The sequence below is a fragment of the Lissotriton helveticus genome, chromosome 2_1 (assembly GCF_964261635.1).
Source record: "Lissotriton helveticus chromosome 2_1, aLisHel1.1, whole genome shotgun sequence".
Lineage (NCBI taxonomy): Eukaryota > Metazoa > Chordata > Amphibia > Caudata > Salamandridae > Lissotriton > Lissotriton helveticus.
In genome coordinates, this window is record NC_136059.1 from 1,393,415,155 (window position 1) to 1,393,442,757 (window position 27,603).

The 27,603-nt window shown below is 52.3% G+C and overlaps 1 protein-coding gene across 1 annotated transcript in view; it reads left to right on the forward strand.

The window, feature by feature from the left end:
* The window catches only part of GAK (cyclin G associated kinase), a 1,786,158-nt gene that overhangs the window by 1,605,989 nt on the left and 152,566 nt on the right, over positions 1–27,603 (forward strand). Inside the window, exon 26 of the mRNA XM_078676333.1 lies at positions 3,135–3,283. Coding sequence (XP_078532459.1) covers positions 3,135–3,283 — 149 coding nt within the window. The remainder of the gene's footprint in view (positions 1–3,134; positions 3,284–27,603) is intronic.

A 27,603-nucleotide genomic window follows, 5' to 3' on the forward strand; every position in this document is an offset into this window, starting at 1 on the left:
CAGTCACTCCTATGGCAGGCCTTGACAATCCTGAAGGCAGAGTGCTTGGAATCGTGTGAGATGGTGCTCTGGCATGAGCTGAGCCTGTCTGCGGCTTTCGGGATCTATCCCTTAGCCGTTTCCATGATATTGCATACCATATACTCTTAAGTGCATTATAATCCTCGCGGTTATATGCCAACTCTGGTATCGCTTTATCAAAACATGTCGAGTAAGGTGTCATACGAATTGGAATACTAACCCCTCGCCAATTCTGGCGACGGGGTTAGCATTCCACCCTTCTAGAGGGGCACGACATGTATGTAACCTGTAACCCCGGTTAAAGTCAGACAGAGCCTTAGCTCCACAAAATGGATGCTGCCACCGAGACACAAGTCTGCCCTCCTGCTGCTGGGAGTCCTCCCAGAGCAGGAGGCAAGGACAAAGGGTTTCCTGCCAGGGGCAGTGCCAGCACCGTCCCAGACAGGGTTTTGTGTATTCTAGGTAGGCAGGGCTTCAGAGGAAGGTGACTGCAAGTGGCACCCCGGTGCATAGGCCGGCTTGAACCAGTTCCAGGGGCACACCAGACCCTGAGCTGGGGAAAGCCCGCCAAAGGAAAGGGATGTAACCACCCCCCTCCTGGTCCCACCCATAGGGCAGGACTTAGTCGCGTGCCAGCCCCCTTTTTCCGGATAAAGGTAGGAGCAGGCCCCCTTCCAAATTAGATCATCTTTGAATCCTGAAACTACTTTCCACGAAAGGAACTCAAGACTTCTTCCCAAGATTCTCCCTTGTGACTAAGGAGTAGTCACCCTGCAGCAACAGGCACCAACCAAGCATCGCGGTTTGTTGCCAGTCTCTCCTCCGGATCAAGACTGCCCAGCTCGACGAGAACCGGCTTCCCTGGCACCTCTGACCTCTACCTACATCATCAGTCACGCTGAGATTCGTGGGTGTGACGAGACCTCGAGGGACCGGCCATCTTCAAGACTGCACGACGCTTGCCCAGCACGACTCCCGAGTGACCCTCGACTGAGTGCTTTGGGGTAAGAGAAGCCCCGACCCTGAGTAGCTCCAGCACCGAAGTTCAGCCCCCCTGCATCCACGAGATCGGCGTGGGGCCCTTCTGCTTTTTGCTGCTCACCGCGTTGTCCAGGTCACTTGCCCGTTGGCTAGTGACCCCCTCACGACGCTCCACGACAACTAACACTGCTGGTCTGGTTGCTCCAGACTAGCCCGTGCTCCCCTCCACCAGAGGAGCACCCTGGACCCTCCTGGTCCACTCAAGACGCCATTTTAGGTCCACCGCGTGGGCCTTGCATTTGCCAAGACTTGTTGCCCCAATCCTGGGTCCAGCAACGTCGACAGCAAGTACCTTCGTGGGACAGCTCGCACCTCCACCCTGGTCGCCGACAACGCCTCCTGGTCCGAGAGACTGCAGAGCCCAGCAGCGCCCACTCACCTGGCTGAGGTGACTTCGTCCGGTGCCATCCTGGTGCCCACCTAAATCACTGGCTAGTGATTCAGAACTTGGTCCCCTCTGCTTACAGGTTTCTTCTTCCCTGATCCAGGCTTGGATCTCCACGAACTTTCTTCACTGGCCGCCTGCCAGCAACTTCTTTCTCCAGGCTCCGGGTTCTTCAACGTGGGTTTCCGACGCAACTTCAACCCTATGCAGCCGCAGCCCCTGGGCTAGGTAAACTGAGTACTCCGGTGCTCCAGCATAGTCCAACACCCTAAGTGTTCGGATCCACTCCCGTTTTCGACCCACCTAGTCGGGTTCGCCCGAGAACAGTAACTTTGCAATTGCTAGTATCCATAGACTTTTTCCCGCCTTACGCGTGAGAGTTCCCACTCTGCACACGACGTCCACAGGCCTCCTGCTCCTAACCTAAGTGTTTAGTATTGTAGGCCTAGCGATTCTAAAGTCTAGAAAAGTATTACTTACCTGCTAGTAATTTTGCATTCCACTTCCATAGTATATGGTTTTTCGTGCCCCTCGGGCATCTGTGTAAATTGTGCGACTTTCAGTGTTTCTTTAAGAGTTTTGTTGTGTGCTTAGCTCCCTGTCTCATAAAGAGCCAGGGTAGTCCTGTTATAAATAAATATACTTTATTTTTGATAACAACTTGTGTGGTGTCCTTTCACTTGGTGTTCAAGGGGTAATGTGATGGTAAAACAGCTGGCTTAACACGCCCTCTAGAGTCTTAGCCTTAGACTGCTCGTATCCATGCTACTAGGATAGCTGGTCTATAAGGTTGACTTACAACCAATCATCAATAAGGGTGGTTTGGACTGATACATAGTGATCACTAGAATAGTGAGCACTGCATATCAGGCCAACTTCTCACAGGGTTGTCCCCTTCAGGGCCCTAGTTTCAATGGCACCAGTGTTGGTTTTTAACATGGCTCTGCGTTTCTGGCGCGGAAAAGCTGTGTCTAAGAACTGACGTCAGCACGCGGAGGCGGCGTCTAAGTACTCCGACGACGTCATCACGGCGCCGACGACGGACGCGGAGCCGCAGACGACGCCTACCGACTCGCAAGGGTACTGCTACGCAAAAGTTTCCGGATCCAGTCTGACGCCTGGGGATATTCTAAGGTAAGGAATCTAATACTAACTAATGTCTCTTACAGATATATCGTTACACAAGTAGTAACTTGTGCAACAAGATGACAAAATAACATCTACCGTCTCAGCAGGCAGATCGAATGAACTCCAGTTTCCCCGCCAAATCTTCAGGTTGAAGATGGAGGCACTGACAATTCAAGGGCAGAACCTACCCCTTTCACTGGAGGTATGAGCAGAAGAGGAGGGCACATACGCCTTCTGTGCCTGTAGATAGTGTATCCACCAGAAAGATTATCACTAAAGTCAAGTAACTTGGTCATTCTGGTATTTTCTATGCATATCAAACATACAATTTCATAGGCATTCACAGTCATCAAGATTTACCCTTTTATACGTATGTCCCTCCTTTGGTTGATTTCTGGTCATTCTGGATAATGGAACTCGGTGTTTGATCAGTTGTTTTCTTTTACTAAAAGGTGTCATTTACTTCCCTACTCCAAAGATTTGGAAACAATTGCAAATCGTATACATTTGTGCTTTGAAAATCATAGTTATTTAGATTGATTCTTTTACATCTTCTCAGGACCAAAGCCGAAAGTCAAAGAAAATGATTTTGTGGATTTGCTGTCCACTCAAGGTTTTTCATCTAAAGTAGATCGAGGTGGACCAAAGACGATTGCTGAAATGAGAAAGCAAGAAATGACAAAAGATATGGATCCCCTTAAACTAAAGGTTTGTTTCTACGAATTACATATTGTATACTGGTACTTTTTAATGCAAGCAAGGTCAATGCGCTAATTTTGCTTCAAATATTCTTATTCTTGAACTACAAATCTATTGGGAGATTAGTTTGTCTGTTTGAATGATTATATATTGTGAAATTGTATGTTTGGAAATAAACAATCTATACCTATAACAACAAAATGCTTCACACTTACCCATTTGGTGTATGATAGTTGTAAAATGAAGCTATGCATAGTATGTTCTGTATTTTTATCTGTGTGACTGTTGTCTTCGTCTGGTCAATGAATTGTAGCAGCCTGTGAAAGATCAATGTGGTGACGGGTGTTCAGTTGAATATTTTTGTATTTCAACATTTATTTAAATCTTAATACCCCTATGTGGGGTGCTGAAGCACTTTCCTACATGGGAAGTACACTACGCCATGTAGGGTGTGTGCTTCAAAATATGATATCCTTGTTTTGAACCTATGTGGAAAGTCTTTCCATGTCGTGAGCGATGATCAGTCATGTGCAATTATCTTGTAATAGAACACAGCGCTTAGCAGTGCAATGAATGAAGAGGTGTGAGAGAGTGGCATGCAGTTTGTTTACAGCCTTCAGCTACTCCACTAGTCTTTTGATCATAGTCCGCTTAGCATGTTACCCACTCTGAGACATTTTGTTTACAGTTCATGGTCCTGAGCAGGCATACATTGGAGGGAGAAATAGTTGAGAGATCTGCTGGGATGGAATTGGTAATATATGCAGTATCTGATTGTCATTGTGAGCTGTCATTGTAAGTAACTGGTTGGAACCTGCAGTTCATGATGTGAACCCAATGTATACACAACACTGATTATGCGAATGGTTACACCGCCGTGGTCTTGCTTGCCTAACATCTCATTTGAAATGTGAAAATACAGATCAGAGAAAGCTTATAGTTTACAACTTAATCAAATAATAAAATCATATCTTATGGAGACTTCTAGCTGCAGATTCCTTACCTTTGAATTTCCTAGGCTTCAGGCTGGATCTGAAAACTTTTGCATGAGCAGTACCCCTGCTTGCCATCTGGTGGCTCTGTTTGGCTCTGCATGACGTCGCCATTGGCCATGATGTTGCAGTCACCTATATAGGTGCCACGCAGGCGCATGGACGTCAGTTCTTTTCTTTCCGCACCAGTTAAGCGCTCGTCTGAGAAGAACTACCCTCTGTCTCTATGTGAAAGGCCTTCTTCCACAAAAAAAAATTCTTCTGTGTTGAGGGTATCATCTAGAAATACAGGTTATCTTCTCTCTCTGTAAAATGGACTCCATGTACTGTAGGTACATACCAAATTGGATATTGGGTCACCTTTGTGAGTCCCTGTATAGTGTACCATAGGTACCCAGGGCATAGGTGCACCTAAGTCCTACCAGGGGCTGCAGCATATATTATGCCACCCCTGGCTGGCCACCTAAATTGACACAACTGGCTGATCACTCAGCTGGGGCAAGGTCGTGTAATCACCCCTTGCTTAGGTATAGTATCCCTATACCTACCCTATATATAGACACATAGTAACCTATAAGTCACTCCTATGGCAGGCCTTAACAATCCTGGAGGCAGAGTGCTTGGTTATGTGTGAGATGGTGCTCTAGCATGAGCTGAGCCTGTCTGCAGCTTTCGGAACCATGTCCTTATAGCTGTTCTATGATATTGCCATACCATATACTCTTAAGTGCATTATAATCCTCGCGGTTAATGCTAACTTTGGTTTGGCTTTATCCAAACATGTTGTGTAAGGTGTCATACGCTTTGGAATACTACCCCCTTGCCAATTCTGGCGACGGGGGTAGCATTCCACCCTTCTAGAGGGAGAAGACATGTTGAAACTACTGTACCCGGTTAAAGTTAACCAGAGCCCCAGCATCACAAAATGGATGCTGCTGCAACAGACACAAGTCTGACCTCCTGCTGCTGGGAGTCCTTCCAGTCATGGAGGTTTGGACAATAGGTTTCCTGCCTGGAGATGTGCGAGCACCACCCCAGACAGGACTTTGTGTATTGGGACAGGGAGGGCTGAATAGATTGAGACACTGCCTGGAGCACCCTAGGTGTTCCATGCATACCCCGGTTCAAACCGGTTGCTGGGGCACTCCAGCCCCAGCTCTGGCGCGAAACTGGACAAAGGAAAGGGGGTGTAACCACCCCCCTTCCTGGTCCCACCCATAGGAGGGACCTAGAAAGTAATCCAGCCCCTTTTAGTTGTATAAAGGTAGGAGCTGAGTCCTGAAACTTTAGATTAATCCTGAATCGAAACTTGGCACGAAACTCTGGACCTTCGACATTCTGCTGAAGCTGAAGACTGCAGAATCTCTCTTGTGGCCAAGGAGTGACCACCCTGGGCAACCAGGCACCATCCAGCAAATCAACGGCTTGCTTTGTCAACGTTCCCGCCGGGACCCGAGCACAGAGCCTGACAAGACCCAGACTTCCAGACCTCTCTGACCCTCTCTTCACGACTGCAGCATAGCTGACATCCGTGGAGGCGACGAGACCCATCGAAAAGCCTGCAACTTGCTAACTGTGCAGCTCCTGAGGCATCCTCGAAGCTGTGCACTGGGGACTGAGAAACCCCGAATCCGAGCTCCACCTGCACCGAAGATCAGCCCTCCACACTCCACGAGTTCTGCGTGGGGCCCTTCTGCTTGTGTTCTGCTCGACGCGTTGTCCGGTTGCTGGCCCGTTGGCTAGTAGCCTCTGTGACGACAATCCTTTTGATATATCTCGCTGGTCTGGTTGCTCCAAACTGGCCCTTGCTTCCCTGCAAAAGAGAAGCACCCCAGACCTTGCTGGTCTGCACCAGAAGCCTTTGTTGTATCCTGCGTGGGTTGCTTTTGCCAAGGCCTGTTGACTCCAATCCGGCAGTCGACCCCTCCATCTGCGAGAACCATCGTGGGACAGCTCCTCTCCAGCACCAGGCCGTCCTCGACACCTCCTGGTCCGCGTGGCTGCAAAGACAAGCTTCAAGACAGCACCTGATTGCTCCTCGACATCGTCTGGTTCCATCCTGGTTCCACCCGAACACTGGCTAGTGACCCAGACTCTGTCCCCTCTGCTTTCAGGTCCTCTTCATCTTCGATCCACCCTTGGATCCACCCGGACATCTTCCTCCTGGTCGCCTGCAGAATCTTTCTTCAAAGGCTCCATAGGACTCAACGGCGAAACCCGACACATCTTCACACCTATGCACCCGCCGTCCGTGGGTGAGGTAACGCGAGTACTTCGGTGCTCCCAAGGGTATTGACTATCCAAGTGTCTAGGTTTTTCGTTGTTTCCTCCTAGCTAAACCGGAAGTGCCCTAAATCCTTCTAAATCTATCTTTTAAGTTCCCATTGACTTTGCATTGACTCCCGCGTGTGTGTAAAGACACTGCACGTGCCGCCTGTGTGCCTCCTACTTCTAAACTAAGGTTCATATAGTGTAGCCCCAGCGATGCCCTAGGCCTTTCCTTTTCTCGTGACGTGGTACTTATACCACTTTCTTAATATATGGTTTGCTTCGCCCCTCGGGCCTAACCGTAAATCGTGAAACTTAACGTATTCTAACTAAGTATCTTGTTATGTGCTTTGGCGTCTGATCTCATAAAGAGTTCAGAGGAGTGTGTTAGTAAATAAATACATATATATTTTATATATATATCCTGTGTGGTGTCCTTTCATTTGGTATTCAAGGGGTTACATATGGTAAAACAGCTGGCTTTACACGCCCTCAAGAGTCTTTTAGCCTAAGACTGTTCTGTCCACGCTACCACTAGGATAGCTGGTCTATAAGGTTGACTTACAACCGTCACCATAAGGGTTGTTTGGACTGGTGCAAGGTGTTCACTAGAGTAGTGAACATCATATACCAGGCCAACTTCTCACACCTATCACTGCCCCATGTCAGTAACCGACCCCCACCTTATCTGCTTGTGGTGCGTTGAGTGCAACTACGATACAAAGTCGTGCTCGGACTGCCTGGCCATGGTGATGAAGCCCTTGCGGCAGCGATCTTTTGAAGATTCTTGTGGCCTGGCAGTCGATACCGTTGAGTGTGACTCCACGGAGATCCCGGTCCTGTTCGAAGGAGAGAAGGTTTTGCGACCACTCTAGGAGCCCCAAGTCCTCTTCTTCTTACTCTAGGTCCTCGGGTCACTCTGGGAAGGGGCTTAAAAAGACTCCAAATGGACTACGACTTCACCTCATCTATCGTCCATCGATGAGACCGGTAATGAGCATCGACACTCTAGGCATGGTTCTGCAGAGCATGTGCCAGTTTTGACTCTGCACCTCTATTTCCTGGAGCCAGAGTGACCCCTACTAAAATTAAGGAATTTTACAAGGCCATGCGCTGCTTATTTGAGGGGGCCAACCCCTCCAGTGAGCCTTCGGGCCCCGCGTGCTCAGATGAGGTCCCACCAGGTTCTCTGCTGATGGCTCTGGCCCCACGGGGGTCTTAGGTATACGATTTTGGATCTGGGTCGACGCCAGTTGTGCCAATGTGACATTCCCAGACGTCGGTCCTGAAGTTGATGCCACCAGCGCTAGCCCCAATCTGATACCTGACGACTCGGAGTCGAGTTGACATTGTCTCCACCACCGACGGAGCCCAGAGTTTGTGTTCCGTTGCCTGTAGATTTGAGGAAGTTTAAAAACAATGTACAACTTTATTTATGGATTTTCATACATGAACAATAGAAACATAGTTGTCCACTGACACTGTTCACACATGGAGCCATACATATTCCAGGATGAACAGATATGTCAGAGATCTTGATAACCAAGGAGTCCCGTCTGACAGCAAAAAGCAAAGTCTCAAAATCATGGTCAGCCCCACAATGTAGGAGATCTCATCAGCCGCCCAGGTATTGTCCAGCCCACCCGGCATATCATAAACAGAAGAGCAAGAACTTTGAGTAAGTTTTAGCCATGGATGAGGATTGGGAGGGTCTTTAGAGCAACAGCTGGACGTTCCTGTGGAGCAATTGGACTGGTATGAGGATCTTGGAGAAGCCAGTGGAGTGGACACAACTACAGATATTGGAATGCCTTATCCACCTAGTGTGGCTGCGGAGGAGGGGCATCGTATGCCATGGTGGTGAAGAGGGCAGCAGAGGTCCTTGGCATAGGCGATCCAAGGTTCCTCAGCCAACACCCCACCCCTGAGAGCTTGCTGGTTTAGACTTCAACTTACCTTTGCACATTCCCTTCCGCTTCTCAGGAAAGGGAATCCAAGAGGCTGGATGCACTTGGGAAGAAAATATTTTCTTCTACCAGCCATGAATTGTGGTTGGTGCTTATTGGGCTGTTTCTCGCACACCCTTTGGGAAACATTTGCCCAAGTGCTGCCACAGGTCCCGGAGGAGGCCCGGAGGAGGCCCGGGCTGTGCTCTCCCATGCAGTGAAGGATGAGAGAGAGGCAGCAAAATTCACCATCAGGTGTTCCTTAGACATGACTGACTCGCTGGGCAGAGCAGTTTCATTGATGGTGGCCTTATGGCGCCGGGCCTAGCTGAGTACACCAGGCTGATGTCGAGACTAACCGTCATGGACATGCCCTTTGATGGGACTCGTCTTTTTGATGAAAAGCAGATTTTCCCTTGGAGCCCTTCAAGGAATCTCATGCTACACCCCCGATCCTTGGGCCACTCAATTACACCTCTTGGCCAGTCCAGCTTTCACCCCTTCATGGTAATGGAAGGGGTTTTCAGCCGCACCAGCCATATCCCAGCCACCGGTTGCGCAGACTCCCCAAGTTGTGCGAGGATGCGGTTCTTTCCGTCCTCTGAATGGTAGCCAGAAGTCGTCTGCCATCCAGCCCCCGGCAGCTGCACCCTTCAAAGATTCTTAGTTTGCTTCTGCAAGGCCATGTTAATCCATTCGGAGGGAGAATTCGACATCATATCCTCTGCTGGAGTTCCATAACATCAGACAAATGGGTCTTGCAGATTTTTCAGGAAGGCTATTCTCGTCCTTTTCATTCTTTTCCTCATCCTTTACTGCCAACTCAAGAACGGCTGGCATTCAGGGGTTTAAGACGGGCAATGGCCGCTATGACCTCTTCCAGGCGGAAGGGAGCATCCAGCGCGGCGGAGTTCACGTCATTAAGGGCGGTGACCTCCATGGACTCCAGGTAGGTCTTCCCCGCCTCCTCCCCCACGGTCCGATCGGCGGCATATAGCTGCTCATAGAAAGTCCGGAATGCCTCCGCTATGCCGTCATCCTCTCGGACCTCGCCGCCACCGTCTCCGCGTATCACAGGGATCTGGGAGCGGACGGTTTTGGCCTTGAGTTTGCTAGCCAGCAGGCGGCCCGTCTTGTCTCCCCCCACGTAGTACGTGTGGCGGAGGCGGAGCGCCGCGTATTCCGCCCTATCTAGGTCTAGACTCGCCAGTTGCGCCCTGACCGCTTTCAGCTTGCGCCAAATCCGGGGGGCTCCCGTCCGGCTGTGAACCCGCTCCAGTTCTAACACCTGCGTCTCCAGGTCCCGTCTCCGATCTTTTCGCTCCTTATTTTCTGCCGCGGCGATCGCTATGATTTCGCCCCTAATGACCGCCTTGAGTGCCCCCCATAGTGTCGCCTGGGTTACCTCTCCCGTGTCGTTCTGGTCCAAATAAGTGGTGATGCTTTGGGACAGTTGCTGCACAACTCCCTTGCGGGCCAGTAAACTTTCCCTGAGTCGCCACTTGCCCCTACGTGGAGGAGTGCGCGGGACGGTTAGTTGAAGGGTCACCGCGTCGTGGTCTGAAAGTGCCGCCGGTGTAATGTCAATGTCCCGAACCATGGGTATTATGTCAGTCGAACCCAGGAAGTGGTCTATTCTAGCATATGTGTGGTGCACATGAGAGTAAAAGGTGTATCCCGGGGCAGTGTGATGTTTGTCCCGCCAGATGTCAGTCAGCCCCCTGTCCCCTAACCACTGCTTCCCTGTCACCGACAGCGCTCCGGAGTCCCCAAACCTCTTCCCGGACCTATCCTTCTCATTATCCATGACCAGGTTCAAGTCCCCTCCCACCAGTACCAGCCTCATATCGCCCGAAAGCGCTTCAGACAGCGCACCTTTCAGGAAAACCTCCTGTTTGGTGTTGGGTGCATAAATGGAGCCTAACGTGAAGGAAGAGGTACCTACGTGTATCGTGTGTGCCAGGAGCCTGCCCTTGATGTCAGCCACCTTACTCCCAACCCGCCCTTTGAAGTGTCTGGCCACTAGTATAGCTACACCCGCTTTCTTTTCGCTGGTCGCGGAGTAGAATTGGTGGGGGAAGGCCCTAGCTTTCATACGGTGCCAATCTTTCGCCAACAGATGCGTTTCCTGTAACAGACATAATTCAGCCCCAGAACGCTCAAGGAAAGAGATGACTGCCCTCCTTTTGATGGGGTTATTGAGTCCCTTGACATTGAGTGAGAGGATACTTATGCTGTCAGCAGCCATAAGTATGCGTGCGTCCCTCCCGCCGTGACCCAATCCTCCAGCCAGCCCAACCTCTGGTACCAGATGCCAATCGATAGTGAACACACCGAGCTCCCCCCCTCCCATCCTCCCAAGCCCCAACTCCCCCCCCAACATTCCCCCTCATCCCTCCCCCCCCAACTGGTGAACGTAGTCCCAGGCCAATCATGAGACAGTCTAGGCCTGTGGTAGATGAGTCAATGAGTGGGTGTGTGGCAGTGGCGGCTCGTGGCCCCCCGACCCCCCCCAACCAGGAGCCAAAACTTAGCTGATGTCGACCTTCACCAGGATCCACTTAGGAGGCTGCGCCTGTGTCTTTGGATACTTCATGGATTGCTGCAGCCTGTTCCAGGGCCACCGTGTCTGGATCGGGCATGAGAGGCTTCTTCCGCTGTCTGTCCCGCCGCACTGTCCGCCATCCGTCCCTCGACGTCCCGGGGGAGCCTGTCCCGGCCCCGGAGGACTGCCGGTCCGCCATGTCGTCCTGGAGCGGGTCCCCGTGGGGGATGCCTAGCACCGTGCATGTGTCTCGTAGGGAACGCAGCTGGTGGAGGGCGCCATTCCACCTAAAGACCAGGCGAAACGGGTGTCCCCAGGAATACGGGACCCCCTCTTTACGCAGGAAAGTTGTGGCAACCCTAAACTCCCTCCGCTTTTGTAGGGTGGACGCAGCCAGGTCCTGAAAAAGTTCCACATTGTGGTCCTGGAAGCGGAGGGGTTGCTTGTGACGAGCCTCCCTCAAGATGCGCTCCTTTAAAGGGTAGTCCGGCAGAAAGGCCAGAATGTCCGGCGGGGGGCCCTGGGTCCGGCGGGCCGGGCCCACTCGGTGGGCTCTGTCAATACGGACCGCGAAGTCCTCTCCTTCCCCCAGCACCATTCGGAAGAGCGATTGCAGGTATCCCGCCATGTCGTCCCCCTCCGCCTTAAGCGGCACATTCCGGACTCGGATGTTATTGCGCCTGGAGCGGTTCTCCAGGTCCTCCGCATGGGTCTGGAGATCTATTTGCTGGTCATGAAGGCGGACGATCTCCTGCCGAAGGAGTTCTATTTCCTCGCTACGTGCCTGGCCCGAGAGCTCGTTGGCCGCTACTCTCTCCCCCAGTTCGTCGACGTCCCGTCGGAGTTCCTTGTGCTCCCCGGTCATTTCCTGCCGGAAGGTTTGGATATCTTCTTTCAGGGAGGCGAAGAGTCCAGTCCTTACAAAGCTATTCAACTCATTCGAGGGCCAGGGCTCAATCCCGAGGGGGATGTTGGAGGCTGAGGTCGTGGTCCTTCCGAAACCGGGCAAAGACCCCTCACGCTGTGCTGCGTATAGGCCGATTTCGCTCCTCAACGTGGACCTTAAGCTCTTCACGGGCATCCTGGCCTCCCGGCTGGGCCCGTGCCTGCCAGGCGTTATCGACCCTGACCAAGCGGGCTTCGTCCCCTCCAGGCAATGCGCGGATAACACAAAGCGCATCATGCATGCATGTCATAGACAAAGACATGTCATAGACAAAGCGTACGCCAACGCCTCGGACGCAGCACTGCTCTCGGTGGACGCCGAGAAGGCGTTCGACAGGGTGGATTGGGGGTTCCTGGAACAGACGCTGGCCAAATTCGGAGTGGGTCCGCGATTCCGCTCCTGGGTGGCGGGATGCTACACGTCCCCGAAGGCGACCATCAAAGTCAACGGGGTCAGCTCTAAGCCATTCGACATCCAGAGAGGCACGCGGCAGGGCTGCCCACTCTCGCCGCTCCTGTTCGCCCTTTATATCGAGCCATTTGCCCAGCGGGTTCGGGACAACCGTGCCATAACCGGGATCAGGTTTGGAGGAGTAGAGCAAACCATCAGCCTCTACGCGGACGACATTCTGGTGGCGGTGGATAACCCTCGGGTCTCTCTGCCGGCCTTCCTCTCGGAAATGACCGCGTTCGGGGCAGTGTCGGGCTTCAAAATGAATATCCAGAAGTCCGTCGTCCTGCCGCTCGGTAGCAACACCCGACCGGCTAACAGGGCTTCGTTGCACATAGGAGGGCTGGAGGTCAGCACCACCGTGCAGTACCTGGGGATAGACCTGACGCCGTCAACCGTTCAAACGGTCGACCTTAACTACACCAGGCTGCTGTCGCGTGTTCAGGGGGACATTGCGAGGTGGAAGCAACAGCCGCTTTCGTGGCTGGGCCGGGTGGCGGCCATAAAAATGTCCCTGTTGCCTAAGATCCTTTATGTATTCCAGACCATCCCGGTCACTCCCCCACTGGGGATGCTGAAGAAACTACAGGATGCCCTGCATCACTATATATGGGCGAATAAAAGGTCCAGACTGCGGCGCGACCTGGCCACGAGGACGACAGCGGAGGGGGGTCTGGGGGTTCCGGACCTCAAGCGCTACTTCCACGCGGCTCAGCTTAGATTCCTACTGGAGTGGTCCCGACCGACTTCGGAGAAACACTGGTTGTTCCAGGACAGAGCCATGGCAGGCCTGCCCCTCTGGAAGGTTCCCTATTTGGCGCGCCCAGACAGACCACAGTACCTCAAAAGATCTCCTATCACCAGGACCCTTTTGCAAGTGTGGGATGCTACCGCGGTCCCTAGGGGCCTGACGACCTTTCCCTCCCCCATGACGCCTCTGCTGGACAATCCGGCGTTCCCCCCTGGCAGCTCCCCGAGCTCATTCCCACAATGGCGACAATCCGAATGTCGCTCCGCGGGCCACCTCTTCGACACGGAGGGCTTCATGACATGGGACGCCGTGACAGCACACTACTCATTGGATAAGCCACTCCGCTACCAGTACTTCCAGCTTAGGCACTGGCTAACGCACGCTGACGTGGCGCCTTTGGTTGGACGCCCCCTCACCCCCTATGAGCGTTGGATTGTGACCAAGACATCGGACACAAGGTCTATCACAGAGCTGTATCAGATGCTGTCCCCGCCCCCCCCTTCGGAGAAATCTGCTGGGCAGAGGCGCTGGGAGAGGGAACTGGGACGCGCTCTTTCAGCTAAAGAATGGCGAGCCGTATACCACCGTGCTCATCACACGGCCAGGAATACCGCTAGCAGGGAGGCGGCGGTCAAGATCGCCTACTACTGGCACTTGACCCCTGAGCGTCTGCATCAGGGGAATCCGAGCAAAGACCCTAAATGTTGGAGAGGGTGCGGGCACACGGGGACCATGCTACACATCTTGTGGGACTGTACCGAGGTACAGGAATATTGGACAGCGGTACTTAAGGACATAGACACTCACTTTGACACCGACATTCCACGATTCCCAGCTTATGCTGTTCTCGGACTGCCGAACGACCTGACGTTCCCCCTCAAGTCCATGAGGCGAAAACAGATGGGACTGGCAATGGGGGCAGCGACGCAGCACATCTTATCACTCTGGGGGTCCACCAGGCAGCCCACACACACGGGGTGGTTACATCGGTTATGGTACATCATGGGGATGGAGAGGATACAGGCCTCGCTTACTCAGTCCTCCGACACCTTCAGGGCAACATGGCAACCACTTATCTCTCTACTCTCCCAAGAATTCACGGAGCTCACCTGCCCGAGGTATCTCCGGGTCCTGAAATTGGCGGAGGGGTTTAGAGATGAAAAGACCAGAGCGGAACATAAAGTCTAGCCTCTACACAGTACAACCGACCTTAGGCGCTACAGGGAACACACCGGGCGGGAGGAGGGAGGTTGGGGGGGTTGGTGAGGGGGTGGGATACCGTTGGGGTTGGGCGGGAGGGGGGGCCTGTTGGGGAGTTGGTGGAAAAGAGTTCGGATGGCCGCAGGGGGGCATGTCCCTCCGCCAAGCAAGCATACTAGGGCGCCCGGACTTGCCTCACTTTATGGACACTCAGAGGGGTGCGCTGCTGGGTCGGGGACGGGCGCCTAGACATAGCTTTTTGTTTCTTCATATACTGTATGTATAACATTGCTTTGTGGAACTCAATAAAAATATATTTGATCAAAAAAAAGAACGGCTGGCATAGGATCATCTAGTATTACTCGAGAGGAAGATACAGCTCTCCTGGCCAAGGGAGCTATTGGAAGGGTCCCGATTTCTGAAGTACGGAGTGGTTGCTACTCCTTTCTGGTATGGAAAAAGAACAAAGGGTTGCTTCCCATTTTGCACCTTAAGTATTTTACTCAAAAAGGGGAAATTCGAGTTGCCCACATTGGCTCAGGTCTTGTCTAACCTAGGCAAAGAAGATTGGCTGGTAGTGTTGGACTTGCAGGATGCGTATTTTCACATCCCCATCCTGCCTGCCCACAGGCGTTACCTGCGGTTCAAGGTAGGCAACAAGCACTTTCAATTCACTGTGCCTCCATTTGGTCTTACCAGCAGTCCTCCAGTATTTACCAGGGCAATGGCGTTGGTTGCAGCTCATCTGCACAGGTTGACAATCTTCCCCTGTCTTGACAACTGCCTGTTGGATGTGCTTTTGCCCCAGGCTGTCTTCTCCCACATCCAAACTAAAGCAGACCACTTACATTTGCTGGGGCTCTCTATAAACGTGCCGAGGTCACACCTGACTCCTTCTCAAGCGCTCCCTTTCGGAGAAGCTGTTCTTGACACAGTGCAGCTTTGGGCGTATCCTCTCGAGCAGGGACTCCAGGATATTCAGGCTATGATATCCATTTTCAGCCTCAATTCTGGATTTCAGTGAGAATTACTCTGAGGCTGCTGGGGCTCATGGCTTCCTTCATCCCATTGGTAACTCATGCCAGATTGTGTATTTAAGCTCTGCCGTGGGACTTGAGGTTCTAGTGGGCGCAGTATCAGAGGAATCTCTCCAATGTGGTCCAGATCTCGGAGGGAACTGCAAAAGACCTGCAGTGGATTGGGTCAGAGACAGACCTCTCTCTCTTCCCCAACAAGATCTCACAGTAGTGACAGGTGGTTCACTCCTGGGATGAGACGGCCATCTGGGAGAGGTGATCAGGGGACACTGGTCTCTGCTGGAGTTGTGGCTACACATCAATCTGTTAGAGCTTCGGGTGATACGGCTAGCATTGAAAGCTTTTCCCTCTGCCAAGGGGAAGTTAGTGCGCAAAACTACCGCCATGTGGTACTGCAAACAAACATTGCTAGGTCGGGTCGTGGACTCTTTGTCTCTGGGCTTGGCCGGCACAGCAGGGCATAACCCTGGTCGTTCAACAGCTGCAGATTTTCTCTGAATGCCAGGGCGGATGAACTCAGCTGTTGATGCCTAGCAGATCACGAATGGCATCTCCATCCAGAGGTGGCACAAGGTCTGTTTCAGCAGTGAATAGAGCCTCGGTTAGATCTGTTCACCTACAAAGAGGAATTGCAATGTCAGCGGTTTTGCACTGAGGTTTCCAAGGCTTCTATCTCTCAGCAACTCTTTTCGTCACGAGTAAAGCTCAGGCCTCCTGTAGGTCTTACAGCCCATACCATTTTGCCCAGAGTTCTCAAGAAGATCAAGAACGACCTGGCCCAAGTCATTCTTGTGGCTCCAAACTGGGCAGAGAGAGTCTGGTATTCAGAGCTTCTTTGAGCAGCGATCCTCCGATCAGGCTGCCCCTTCGGTAGGAACTTCTGTCGCAGCATGAGGGGAGGGAATCACCCACCTGAACCTGTCAACTATACACCTCCTTGCATGGAGATTGAGCAGCGACAGTTGATAGCTTTCGACCTTCCTCCTGAAGGATGTAATGTTATTTTGTTGGCCATGCATCCTTCCACTAAGACGGTATACTCTTATCATTCAAGCCTTCCTAGGTGATGACATTCGTTAATAAGGTTATGCTTCTCACCTGTGCCTCATTCGTACCACAGGGGATGACCTCATCCCATCTGGGCACATCGGTCGAGCTGCCCACCTTGTTTTGCTCCCCCTCATCCCTCTAAGGAAGAGCAGTGTCTCCACAATCTGGACCCAAAAAGAGTTGTTCTACTTTGATTGCACAAAAGGGTTCCGGGTGGACGACCCAACTCTTGGTGGGTTCTGTGGGAACTAAAAGAAATAGGTTGGGCAGGGCAGAAATAGACCATTTCGCGCGGTGGCGTCATCTGCATTAAAATCTGCTATGACCTGGCTAGGGAGCAGCCTCCTGGGGGCTTACAGGCCCATTGGACCAGGGGAAAAGCTGCTGCCACAATGTTGGCTCGTGGTGTCCCAGTCCTGGATATCTGCTAAGCAGCAATGTGGGCATCTCTGCACACTTTTGTCAAGCATTACTGCCTGGACTGTCGGGACCCCAGGGACGGGCATTTCGCCTTTTCGGTCCTGCAGGACTTTTGTGTAGAAAATGTGTCCCCCAGCCCACCGCCAAGTTGGTATGGCTTGGGTATCTATGCAAAGGTAACAAATCAGCAGCTAGAAGTCTCTATCAGATGAACAAGTTACTTACCTTAGGTAATGCATTATCTGGTAGAGACAATATCTAGATTCCTTACAGATCCACCCATGGCTCACATCTCTGCGGACTCATTTTTTAAGGCTAGGGTTGCTCCCTTATTTTAGGCCCAAGTTATGACACGATCAAGTCAGTCACTTCATGCCTGGAAAAAGTGAAAAGGAACTGGGTGGAGCCTATATAGGTGACCACAATGTCATAACTGACGCTAACTGAGCCACCCGACGGCGCACAGGGGTACTACTCACAGAAAAGTTTACGGATCCAGCCTGACGCCTGGCAAATTCAAAGATAAGGAATCTGCAGCTAGATATTTGCCTTTACCAGATAATGCGTTATCAAAGGTAAGTAACTTGTTTGTTGGGACCTGCAGTGGTGGACCAAATTAAAGTCCTCTGTTGGCTAGCGACATGTGGCAGATCTCTACAGTTCTTCAATGCCTCTTCAAATGATGATGCGTGGCTTAATGCTGTGAACCAGTACACCGGTGAACTGGGCGGTGGATGGGACCCATAGCAAATTTGTCTAATGCATAAGACTCGCGCAGTATAAGAAATTACAATCCAGGCTGCATGGAGTACACTGGACCACTATTAGCTTTAGTGTGGGTCAAGAGGGTTGCATATTGTATTGTATAGTTGCATTATGTAGCACTTATTGCCCTTGGCGAGGCATTGAAGTGCTTTATGCCAGGCAGCATGTTGCTCCTGGACCCAAGGTTAGCTTTTTTTCTCCAATGCTTATTGTTGGTTATTTTGATTAGTATTGTGCTCTTAAAGAAACCGTTCTATGCATTTATTCCAGTTTCTATCTTGTAAATTAAATTATTTGAATGAAACAGTTATATATAGATTCCTTACCTTAGAATTACCCCCAGGCATCAGACAGGATCCGGAAACTTTTTTCGTCAGCAGTACCTCTCTGCGTCGGAAGGTGGCGTCGGTTGCCTCCACGTTTGTCATTGGCGCCGTGGTCGCCGGGATGACGTCGCTGTAGGTACTTAGACGCTGCTGGCCTCGCGCGCTGACATCAGTTCTTTCTTTTTCCGTTCCAGCCAACGCAGATCCGGAGAGAGCAGTACCCCTAGTCAATTTTTGACTGAACTTTTGAGCGACTTTTGTCGCCGTCTTTTTGAGTCCTACGACTCCAGGTACAAGTAGAGATGCCAGGCTTCAAGGCTAGCGGATTCTGTTCTCGACTGATGTCGGTTACGGATCTGCACCATGTGTGCCTCTTTTGCCTGGAGCGCGACCACGACCCCAAGTCATGCTCCGACTGCCGGTCCATGGCTCTGAAGGCTTTGCGGGAGCTGTCCCGAGAGCTGCTTGAGCACTGGCAGTCGGCTCCGGGCCGTTCGAGGTCCCGGTCACGAGGGAGGTCGAGGGGCCGTCGCGGAGCCATCACCACTCTTCTAAGTCTTCTAAAACTTCGCACTCAGGGTCAGGTAAGTCGAAGCACTAGAAGACGTCAAAGAAGCATCGTCGCTCTTCGACTTCTCCCCGTCTGTTGGCTGACGCGACGAGGGATGCGGGCGGTGCCCCTCCTGCGGTTCTGCGTGCACCGCCTGAAGAGTCGTCTCAGAGTTTCCCTCCCTTTCCAAGACTCGAAGCGACTCCTGCCCTGCTTCGTAAGTTTTACGAGGCGATGCATAGTATCTTTGGGCAGCCTGAACCTGCCGGCGCGCCTTCAGGCCCTGGGAACTCCGTTGGGGGGGCCTAGGCCTTCTCTGCCGGAAGCTCTGGCCCCCCTTGGATCCAGACCTGATCCGGATCGGCGCTGGTTGACCTTATAACACCTCCACTGGCGCCGCTTCCTCCGGTACTATTTCTGCATCCACCGCCGGTTGGCCCCCCGGCTGGCATCGACCCCAGCCTCCTTGGCGGAGATCGGGTTTTGTGCCCCTGTTCACTCCAGGGCTCCCTTTTAGGCCAGATAGGCACTCAGAGGACGAGGAGGAGGACTGGGAGGGGTCAGGGGACCCTCTGACTGACTAGTTGGACAGTGAACAGGACTGGAGAGAGGAACTGGGAGATGCCAGTTTTTTGGACACCTCCCCTGACCTTGGCATGTTGTCTCCTCCTACCGTGGCTACGGAGGAGGGAGCGTCATACGCAGTGGTGTGGCTTAGGGCGGCTCTCAACCTCAAGCTCCCTTACAGTGGTGGTCAGGACTAACCTCCTGACAGAGGTGCTTCAACCACAAGCAAACTCTTAGGAGCCCCTGCTGCCGTTCAATGAAGCCCTCACCGATGTCCTTTTGGGCACCTGGTCCAGGCCCAACACAGGGACTCCCGTGGACAGGATAGTCGCCTGATGCCACCGACTGGCTCTGGGCGACCCCACTTTCCTCTCCCAACACTCCACCCCTGAGAGCTTGGGGGTCCAAGCCTCTACCTCCAAGAGCACATTCCCTACCGCTCCACCAGTTTGGGAATCCAAGGAGCTGGATCATTGTGGGAAGAAGATTTCCTCTTCCGCCAGCTTGGGACTGCAGTTGGTAAACACTGCATGTCACTTGGGCCGTTATTCCCACTCTGTGTGGGATATGGTTGTGCAAGTGCTGCCTCAGTGTCCGGAGGAGACCCTGACAGTGCTCTCCCAGGCTATTGCCGCCGGGAGGGATGCAGCAAAGTTTACCATCCGTTGTGGGCTGCATACCGCCGACTCTCTAGGCAGGACGATTTCCACGTCGGTAGCCTTTCGTCGCTACGCCTGGATGAGATACACTGGCTTTTCTGGGGATGTTCAGGATACCCTCATGGACATGCCTTTTGATGCCCGTCGCCTTTTTGTTGACAAAGCGGACAACGCTCTAGAGCGTTTCAAGGACTCACCGGCTACAGCCAAATCCTTGGGGCTCTCCGACCGCCCTGCGTAGTCTGCTTTTCGTCCCTTTTGTGGCTACGGAAGGGGTGCCCCACTACGTCCTGCCCAGAGCCACAGGCCGACGCATGTTACCCAACCTTCGTGCGGCCGGGGACGTGGGAACCACCACCGTGGTTCAGGGGGCCAGCAGCTGCGCCAGTCCACAGCACCCCCTCTGCAGCAGCCTCCAAACCTTCCTAGTCTGAGATTTCAGGCCCATCAAATGCCAGTGGGTGGCGCACCATCACGTCGGACAGGTGGGTTTTGCAGATAGTCCAAAGGGGCTACTCCCTCCACTCCAAGACTACTCCTCCAGCCATGCCACCTCGGTACCACCGTATGTTGGAGGATCACCTGGGCATTCTCCAACAGGAAGTCATGGCTCTCTTGGCCAAGGGAGCCATTGAGCGCGTTCCTGCCCCAGAAGTAGGTTGTGGTTGTTACTCCCACTACTTTCTGGTACCCAAGAAAGGAGAAGGGCCTGCGTCCTATCTTGGATCTCAGGAACATCAACCGCTTCCTCCGGAAAGAGAAGTTCAAAATGTTGACGCTCGCTCAGGTCTTGTCTGCCCTTGACCCTGGAGACTGGATGTTAGTGTTGGACTTGCAGGACGCTTACTTTCACATCCCCGTCCTGCCAGCCCACCGGCATTACCTGCGGTTCACGGTAGACCACGACCACTTTCAGTTTACCGTGCTCCCCTTTGGCCTTACCAGTGCCCGTCGGGTGTTCACGAAAGTGATGGCGGTGGTCGCAGCTCATCTGCGCAGATCGGGGGTTTCAGTCTTCCCCTATCTAGACGACTGGCTGTTGAAGGCGGGCTCGCCCCAGACTGTCGTCTCCCACCTCCAGACTAGGACCAGCCTCCGGCACCTGCTGGGGTTCTCCATCAATGTGCCGAAGTCACACCTGATTCCCTCTCAGAAGCTCCTCTTCATCAGTGCGGTTCTGGACACAACTCGGTTTTGGGTTTATCCTCCTGAACAGCAAGTCCGGGATATTCCGGCTATGATTCCAATCTTTCAGCCTCTATCCTGGGTTCCGGTCAGGATGACCCTTCGACTCCTGGGTCTGATGGCCTACTGCATCCTGCTGGTGGATCATGCCAGATGGCATATGCGGGCTCTGCAGTGGGACCTGAAGTTCCAGTGGGCACAGCATCAGGGCATCCCTGTCCGATCACGTCCAGATCTCGGAGGACACTGCACGACAATTGCAGTGGTGGCTCACGGATCACGATTGAGTCAATGGCAGATCCCACTCCCTTCCCAACCGGAGCACACAGTGGTGACGGACGCGTCCCTCCTGGGATGGGGCGGCCACATGGGAGAGGCGGAGATCAGAGACCTCTGGTCTCCGGCGGAGTCCCGGCTCCATATCAACCTTCTGGAGCTTCGGGCAATCCAACTTGCACTGAAGACATTCCTTCCCTCTGTCATGGGGAGAGTAGTGCAGGTGTTCACAGACAAAACCACCGCCATGTGGTACTGCAACAAACAGGGCGGGGTGGGGTCGTGGACCCTGTGTCAAGGGACTCTGCACCTCTGGACATGGCTGGAACATCAGGGCATTTCCATGGTGGTTCAACCCCTGGCAGGTTCTCTGAATGCCAGGGCGGATGAACTCAGCGGCCGGTGCATGATTGATCACAAATGGCGCCTGAACTAGGACGTGGCGCAAGGTCTCTTTCAGCATTGGGGAGAGCCTTGGTTAGATCTATTCACGACAGAATAGAACGCGCAATGTCATCAGTTCTGCGCATTGGAATTTCCAAGGCGGCACTCGCTAGGCGACGCTTTTCATCACGAGTGGAGTTGCGGTCTACTATACGCCTTTCCGCCTATACCACTTCTACCCAGAGTGCTGAAGAAGATCAAGCGTGACCGGGCCCAAGTCATCCTTGTGGCTCTGGATTGGGCACGAAGAGTCTGGTATCCCGAGCTGCTCAACATGGCCATCGATCCTCTGACCCGACTGCCTACAGAGAACGGTCCTCCACCTGAACCTGTCAAGCCTCCACCTCCTTGCTTTGAGATTGAGTGGCGGCAGGTAATGTCATTTGACTTGCCTGCTGAAGTTTGTGATGAAATCTTGTCAGCCAGGCGTCCCTCCACTAAGACGGTATACGCCTGCTGGTGGAACATATTTGTGGCATGGTGCACAGTAAAGGCTGTGGCTCCCCTTTCTGCCCCCCTTTCTGAGGTTCTCTTGTTCCTTCTTTCTTTGGCCCAGCAGGGATCTGCTCTGGACACTATTAAGGGACATCTTTCAGCCATTTCGGCCTTTCTTCGGCTTCCTGATCAGCCTTCTCTTTTCAAGTCCCCGGTTGTAAATCATTTTTTAAAAGGCATAACTCATCTCTTTCCTCCTAGTCCTTTTGTTATGCCTCAGTGGGACTTTAATCTGGTCTTGACATATTTAATGTGCGCTCCCTTTGAGCCGCTTGACACCTGTCCCTTAAGACTCTTAACTCTTAAGACTGCATTCCTGGTGGCCATCACATCTCCCAGGAGAGTGAGTGGGCTCCAGGCTCTTTCATTCAAGCCTCCTTTTCTGTCTGTCCATCCAGACAAGGTTGTCCTCAGGACCTGTTGTAGGAAGGTAGATCCCTGACTATGGTTGCCCCCAACTTTTTGCCTGGTGTTTTGCTGGTTTTCTGACTTAGTTGACCTGGGACCCTGCTATTCAGGGCCCCAGGCCTACTGCTCTCTCTGTAAAATGGATTCCATGTACCTTAGGTACATATCTAAATTGGATACTGAGTCACCTTATCAGTCCCTGTACAGTGTACCTTAGGTACCCAGGGCATAGGTGTACCCAGGGCCTACCAGGGGCTGCAGCATGTATTATGCCACCCCTGGCTGGCCATCCAAATCTGACACAACTGGCTGCTTGACAGCTGGGGCAAGGTGGTGTAATCACCCTTTGCTTTAGATATAGTATACCTATATCTAACCCTAAAATGGACACACAGATCTCCTATCAGTCACTCCTATGGCAGGCCTTAACAATCCTGAAGGCAGAGTGCTTGGAATCGTGTGAGATGGTGCTCTGGCATGAGCTGAGCCTGTCTGCGGCTTTCGGGATCTATCCCTTAGCCGTTTCCATGATATCGCATACCATATACTCTTAAGTGCATTATAATCCTCGCGGTTATATGCCAACTCTGGTATCGCTTTATCAAAACATGTCGAGTAAGGTGTCATACGAATTGGAATACTAACCCCTCGCCAATTCTGGCGACGGGGTTAGCATTCCACCCTTCTAGAGGGACACGACATGTATGTAGCTGTAACCCCGGTTAAAATCCAACAGAGCCTCAGCTCCACAAAATGGATGCTGCCACCGAGACACAAGTCTGCCCTCCTGCTGCTGGGAGTCCTCCCAGAGCAGGAGATAAGGACAAAGGGTTTCCTGCCAGGGGCGGTGCCAGCACCGTCCCAGACAGGATTTTGTGTATTGTAGGTAGGCAGGGCTTTAGAGGAAGGTGACTGCACGTGGCACCCCGGTGCTCACTGTGCATAGGCTGGCTGGAACCAGTTCCAGGGTCACTCCAGACCCTGTGCTGGGGAAAAGCCCGCCAAGGAAGTGGGTGTAACCACCCCCCTCCTAGTCCCACCCATAGGGCAGGACTTAGTCGCGTGCCAGCCCCTTTTTACAGGATAAAGGTAGAGACTGGCCCCCTTCCAAATCAGATCATCTTTGAATCCTGAAACTACTTTCCACGAAAGGAACTCAAGACTTCTTCCTAAGATTTCTCCCTTGTGACTAAGGAGTAGTCACCCTGCATCCGCAGGCACCATCTACAGAACACTGCGGTCTGCTGCAAGTCCTTCCTCCGGAATCCGACTGCCCAGCTCGACGAGAACCGGCTTCCCTGGCACCTCTGACCTCTACCTGCATCATCAGTCACGCTGAGATTCGTGGGTGTGACGAGACCTCGAGGGACCGGCCATCTTCAAGACTGCACGACTTCTGAACAACAAGCCCGCCGAGTGAATTCCTGGTGAGTGCTTTGGGGTCCGAGAAGCCCCCACCCTGAGCAGCTCCAGCACCGAAGAGCAGCCCCCCAGCATCTCCACGATCTGCGTGGGGCCCTTCTGCTTTTTACTGCTCACCGCGTTGTTTGGCTACTAGCCCGCTGGCTTGTGGCCTTCCTGACGACGCCCGACGACATTTCTGCTGCTGGTCTGGTTGCTCCAGACTGGCCCTTGCTTCCCTCCATCGGAGAAGTACCCTGGACCCTCCTGGTCCACTCAAGACGCCATCTTAGGTCCACCGCGTGGGCCTTGCATTTGCCAAGACTTGTTGCCCAATCCTGGGTCCAGCGACGTCGACAGCAAGAACCTTCGTGGGACAGCTCGCACCTCCATCCTGGTCGCCGACAACGCCTCCTGGTCCGAGAGACTGCAGAGCCCAGCAGCGCCCACTCACCTGACTGCGGTGACTTCGCCCGGTGCCATCCTGGTGCCCACTTAATCACTGGCTAGTGATTCAAGAACTTGGTCCCCGCTGCTTTCAGGTTTTCTTCTTCCTTGATCCAGGCTTGGATCCATCGAACTTTTCTTCACTGGTCGCCTGCCAGCAACTTATTCCCTCCAGGCTCCTGGTCCGGCAACGAGATCCCCGACGTCTTTTCAGACCTATGCAGCTGCAGCCCCTGGGCTAGGTAACTTCGGCACTTCGGTGTCCCAGCATAGCCTCACTATCCTAGGGTCAGGATCCACTGTCGTTTTCTTCCTACCAGGTCGGGTTCGCCCGTGAACACTAACTTTGCCTTTACTAGCCTCCATAGACTTTGTCCCGCATCCCGCGTGAGAGTGCACACTCTGCACCCGAGTCCCCTGGGTCTCCTAGTAGTAATCTAACGATTCCCTAGTCCAGTCCTAGCGATTCCAAAGCCTATTAGAACTGTTACTTACCTGCTAGTAATTCGCATTCCACTTTTAAAGTATATGGTTTTTCATGCCCCTCGGGCATTTGTGTATAACGTGCTAACTTAAGTATTTTCGTAAGAGTTTTGTTGTGTGCCTAGCACCCTGTCCTCATAAAGAGTACAGGGTTGTTGTGATTCTAATAAATACACTGTTTATTTTCATAACACTTGTGTGGTGTCCTTTCACTGGGTGTTCAAGGGGTAATGTGATGGTAAAACAGCTGGCTTAACACGCCCTCTAGAGTCTTAGCCTTAGACTGCTCGTATCCATGCTACTAGGATAGCTGGTCTATAAGGTTGACTTACAACCAATCATCAATAAGGGTTGTTTGGACTGATATATAGTGATCACTAGAATAGTGAGCACTGCACATCAGGCCAACTTCTCACATTGGTGGCAGCGGTTGGGATTTGAGCTTGCTGTTGTTTTACCACACATGCCCTAAGAATATCTTGTGAAAGATCACATAAGTACTAAAGGTACATATAACTTAGCTTAGAATACTCTGAGTTCTACTGAACCAGCTGTTGTAGCTCCTAGGGCCTAGCACACCCTAAACTACAACTCTAGCAAGGGATCAGTAGGCAAACATATAGTGTAGGTAAGTGCACCACTTACACCTCACTAGAAAAGCATGTCTACCCAGGGAGAATCTACTGAGACTCCCCTGGTCAGTGTTGACCCTCCACAGGTCACTTCAAGATATGCAGCTCTCAGTTTCCAGGAGATGAGACAAATCTGTGTCTCCAGAAAACTGAAGCAGGGGTCTAACCCCACCACTCCCTTTCTGATAGGTCTCTTAGAGACATATGATGCCAGAAAGCTTTCTCAGTTACATGAGAACATGCCAGCCTTAGAGGGAACCTCTGGGGATCCAGATCTCCCCAACACTGATTCAGCAGTTGAGGAGGAGGATCAGGAGGTACTCTCTGGGGATGAGGTAGACAAGGGTCTTGAGGTAGTCAGAAGGCTAACTAGGACCAACTTAGACTTACTTGGGCTAGGATCTGGGGGACCCCCAGTACTAACCCGAAGTGGGCCTAACCTTGGAGTTAGGAGAGAGAGATCTCTTTCTAGGGACTCCAATAGATCTCTGCACTCTAATGCCTCTTCTCAGGGGAGAAGGAATCCTCCACAGAGGAGATTTACTTCCCCTCAGAGAAGGGAGCATGAAGCTAGGATGAGACAAGCTGAACTGAGGATTGAAAGGGAAGAAATTGCCCTGGCCAAAGAGAAGCTTGCCCTGGCAAGAGAGCAGCAGATGAGTGGGCTAGCTCCCACTGGTGGCAGCAATCTCCCAAGAGATAGAGAGAAGGGTTTAGATACTAAACACCTGACTAAGATAGTGCCCCCCTTTAAACAAGGGGATGACATCCAGAAATGGATGGCTGCTTTGGAGAGGGCCTGCACTGTACAGTGCATCCCCCAAAGTCAGTGGGCAGCTATACTGTGGCTCTCCTTTGATGGTAAAGGTAGAGATAAGCTCCTCACTACAAGAGTGGAGGATGCTAATGATTACCAGGTCCTGAAAAATGCACTGGTTGATGGGTTTGGCTTAACCACTGAGCAGTACAGGTTGCTGTTCAGAGACACCCAGAAAACTCAGTCTCAGGACTGGTCTGACTTTGTTGATTGTGCCACTAAGGCTTTGGAAGGCTGGCTACTGGGTAGCAAGGTTACTGACTTCACAGGATTGTATAATCTTATTATGAGAGAGCAGTCTTAAATAATTGTCAGAACCAGTTATTACACCAGCACCTGGTAGACTCTGATCTGACCTCTCCACAAGAATTGGGTAAGAGGGCATACAAATGGGTCAGAACCAGGATTAGGCCCAAGAACCAAGGTGGTGACCAGAAAAAGGAATCAACCAAGCCTCAAGAGAAGGGTGGGAATAAATCTACAGATCAAACCACATCAGGGCCCCAAAAATCCTCTGAGGGGGGTGGGTCCCAGAATCCTTCCAACAACCAGAAGAAACCTTATTGTTATCCCTGTAAACAGGTGGGTCATTTAAAAACTGACAGCAGTTGCCCAAAGAATAACAATAAGGAAAACATACCCCCAAGTAACATTCCCAAACCTCCTGTTACTACTAGTAGTAATCCCCCAGGTGGTGGGAGTGCCCCCAAGAATTTGGGTGCATTTACTTTGGGAGTTCCTGGGGACTCTGGGCTAACCAGGTCCCCTGACTTAGATACTCTTGTCTGTGAGACTGGCATGGGGTTTGCCAACTTCACAACTTGTCCCAACACTTTGGGCAAGTACAGACAGGAGCCCCTCATCAATGGTATAAAAGTTGAGGCCTATAGAGATACAGGGGCTAGCATCACTATGGTGACTGAGAGTCTAGTCCCCTCAAGGCAACTTTTACCTGGTGCCACATACCAGGTGACCAATATTGATGGAGTACAGAGAGATCATCCCATGGCAGTGGTCAATCTCAGCTGGGGAGGTGTCACTGGCCACAAGAGAGTGGCAGTGTCACCAAACTTGCCTGTAGATTGCCTACTGGGGAATGATTTAGAGCTCTCAGCCTGGGCTGAAGTTGAGCAAGAAACCCATTCTAAAATGGTAAATACCTATGGTAAGGTTAGTGGGGCAGTGATAGCCACAGCCCCAGTCCAAGATGTCCTCCCTGAACAGGTCAGGAGGGTTGTGCCAGTCACAACCCAATCTCAGACAACTTCC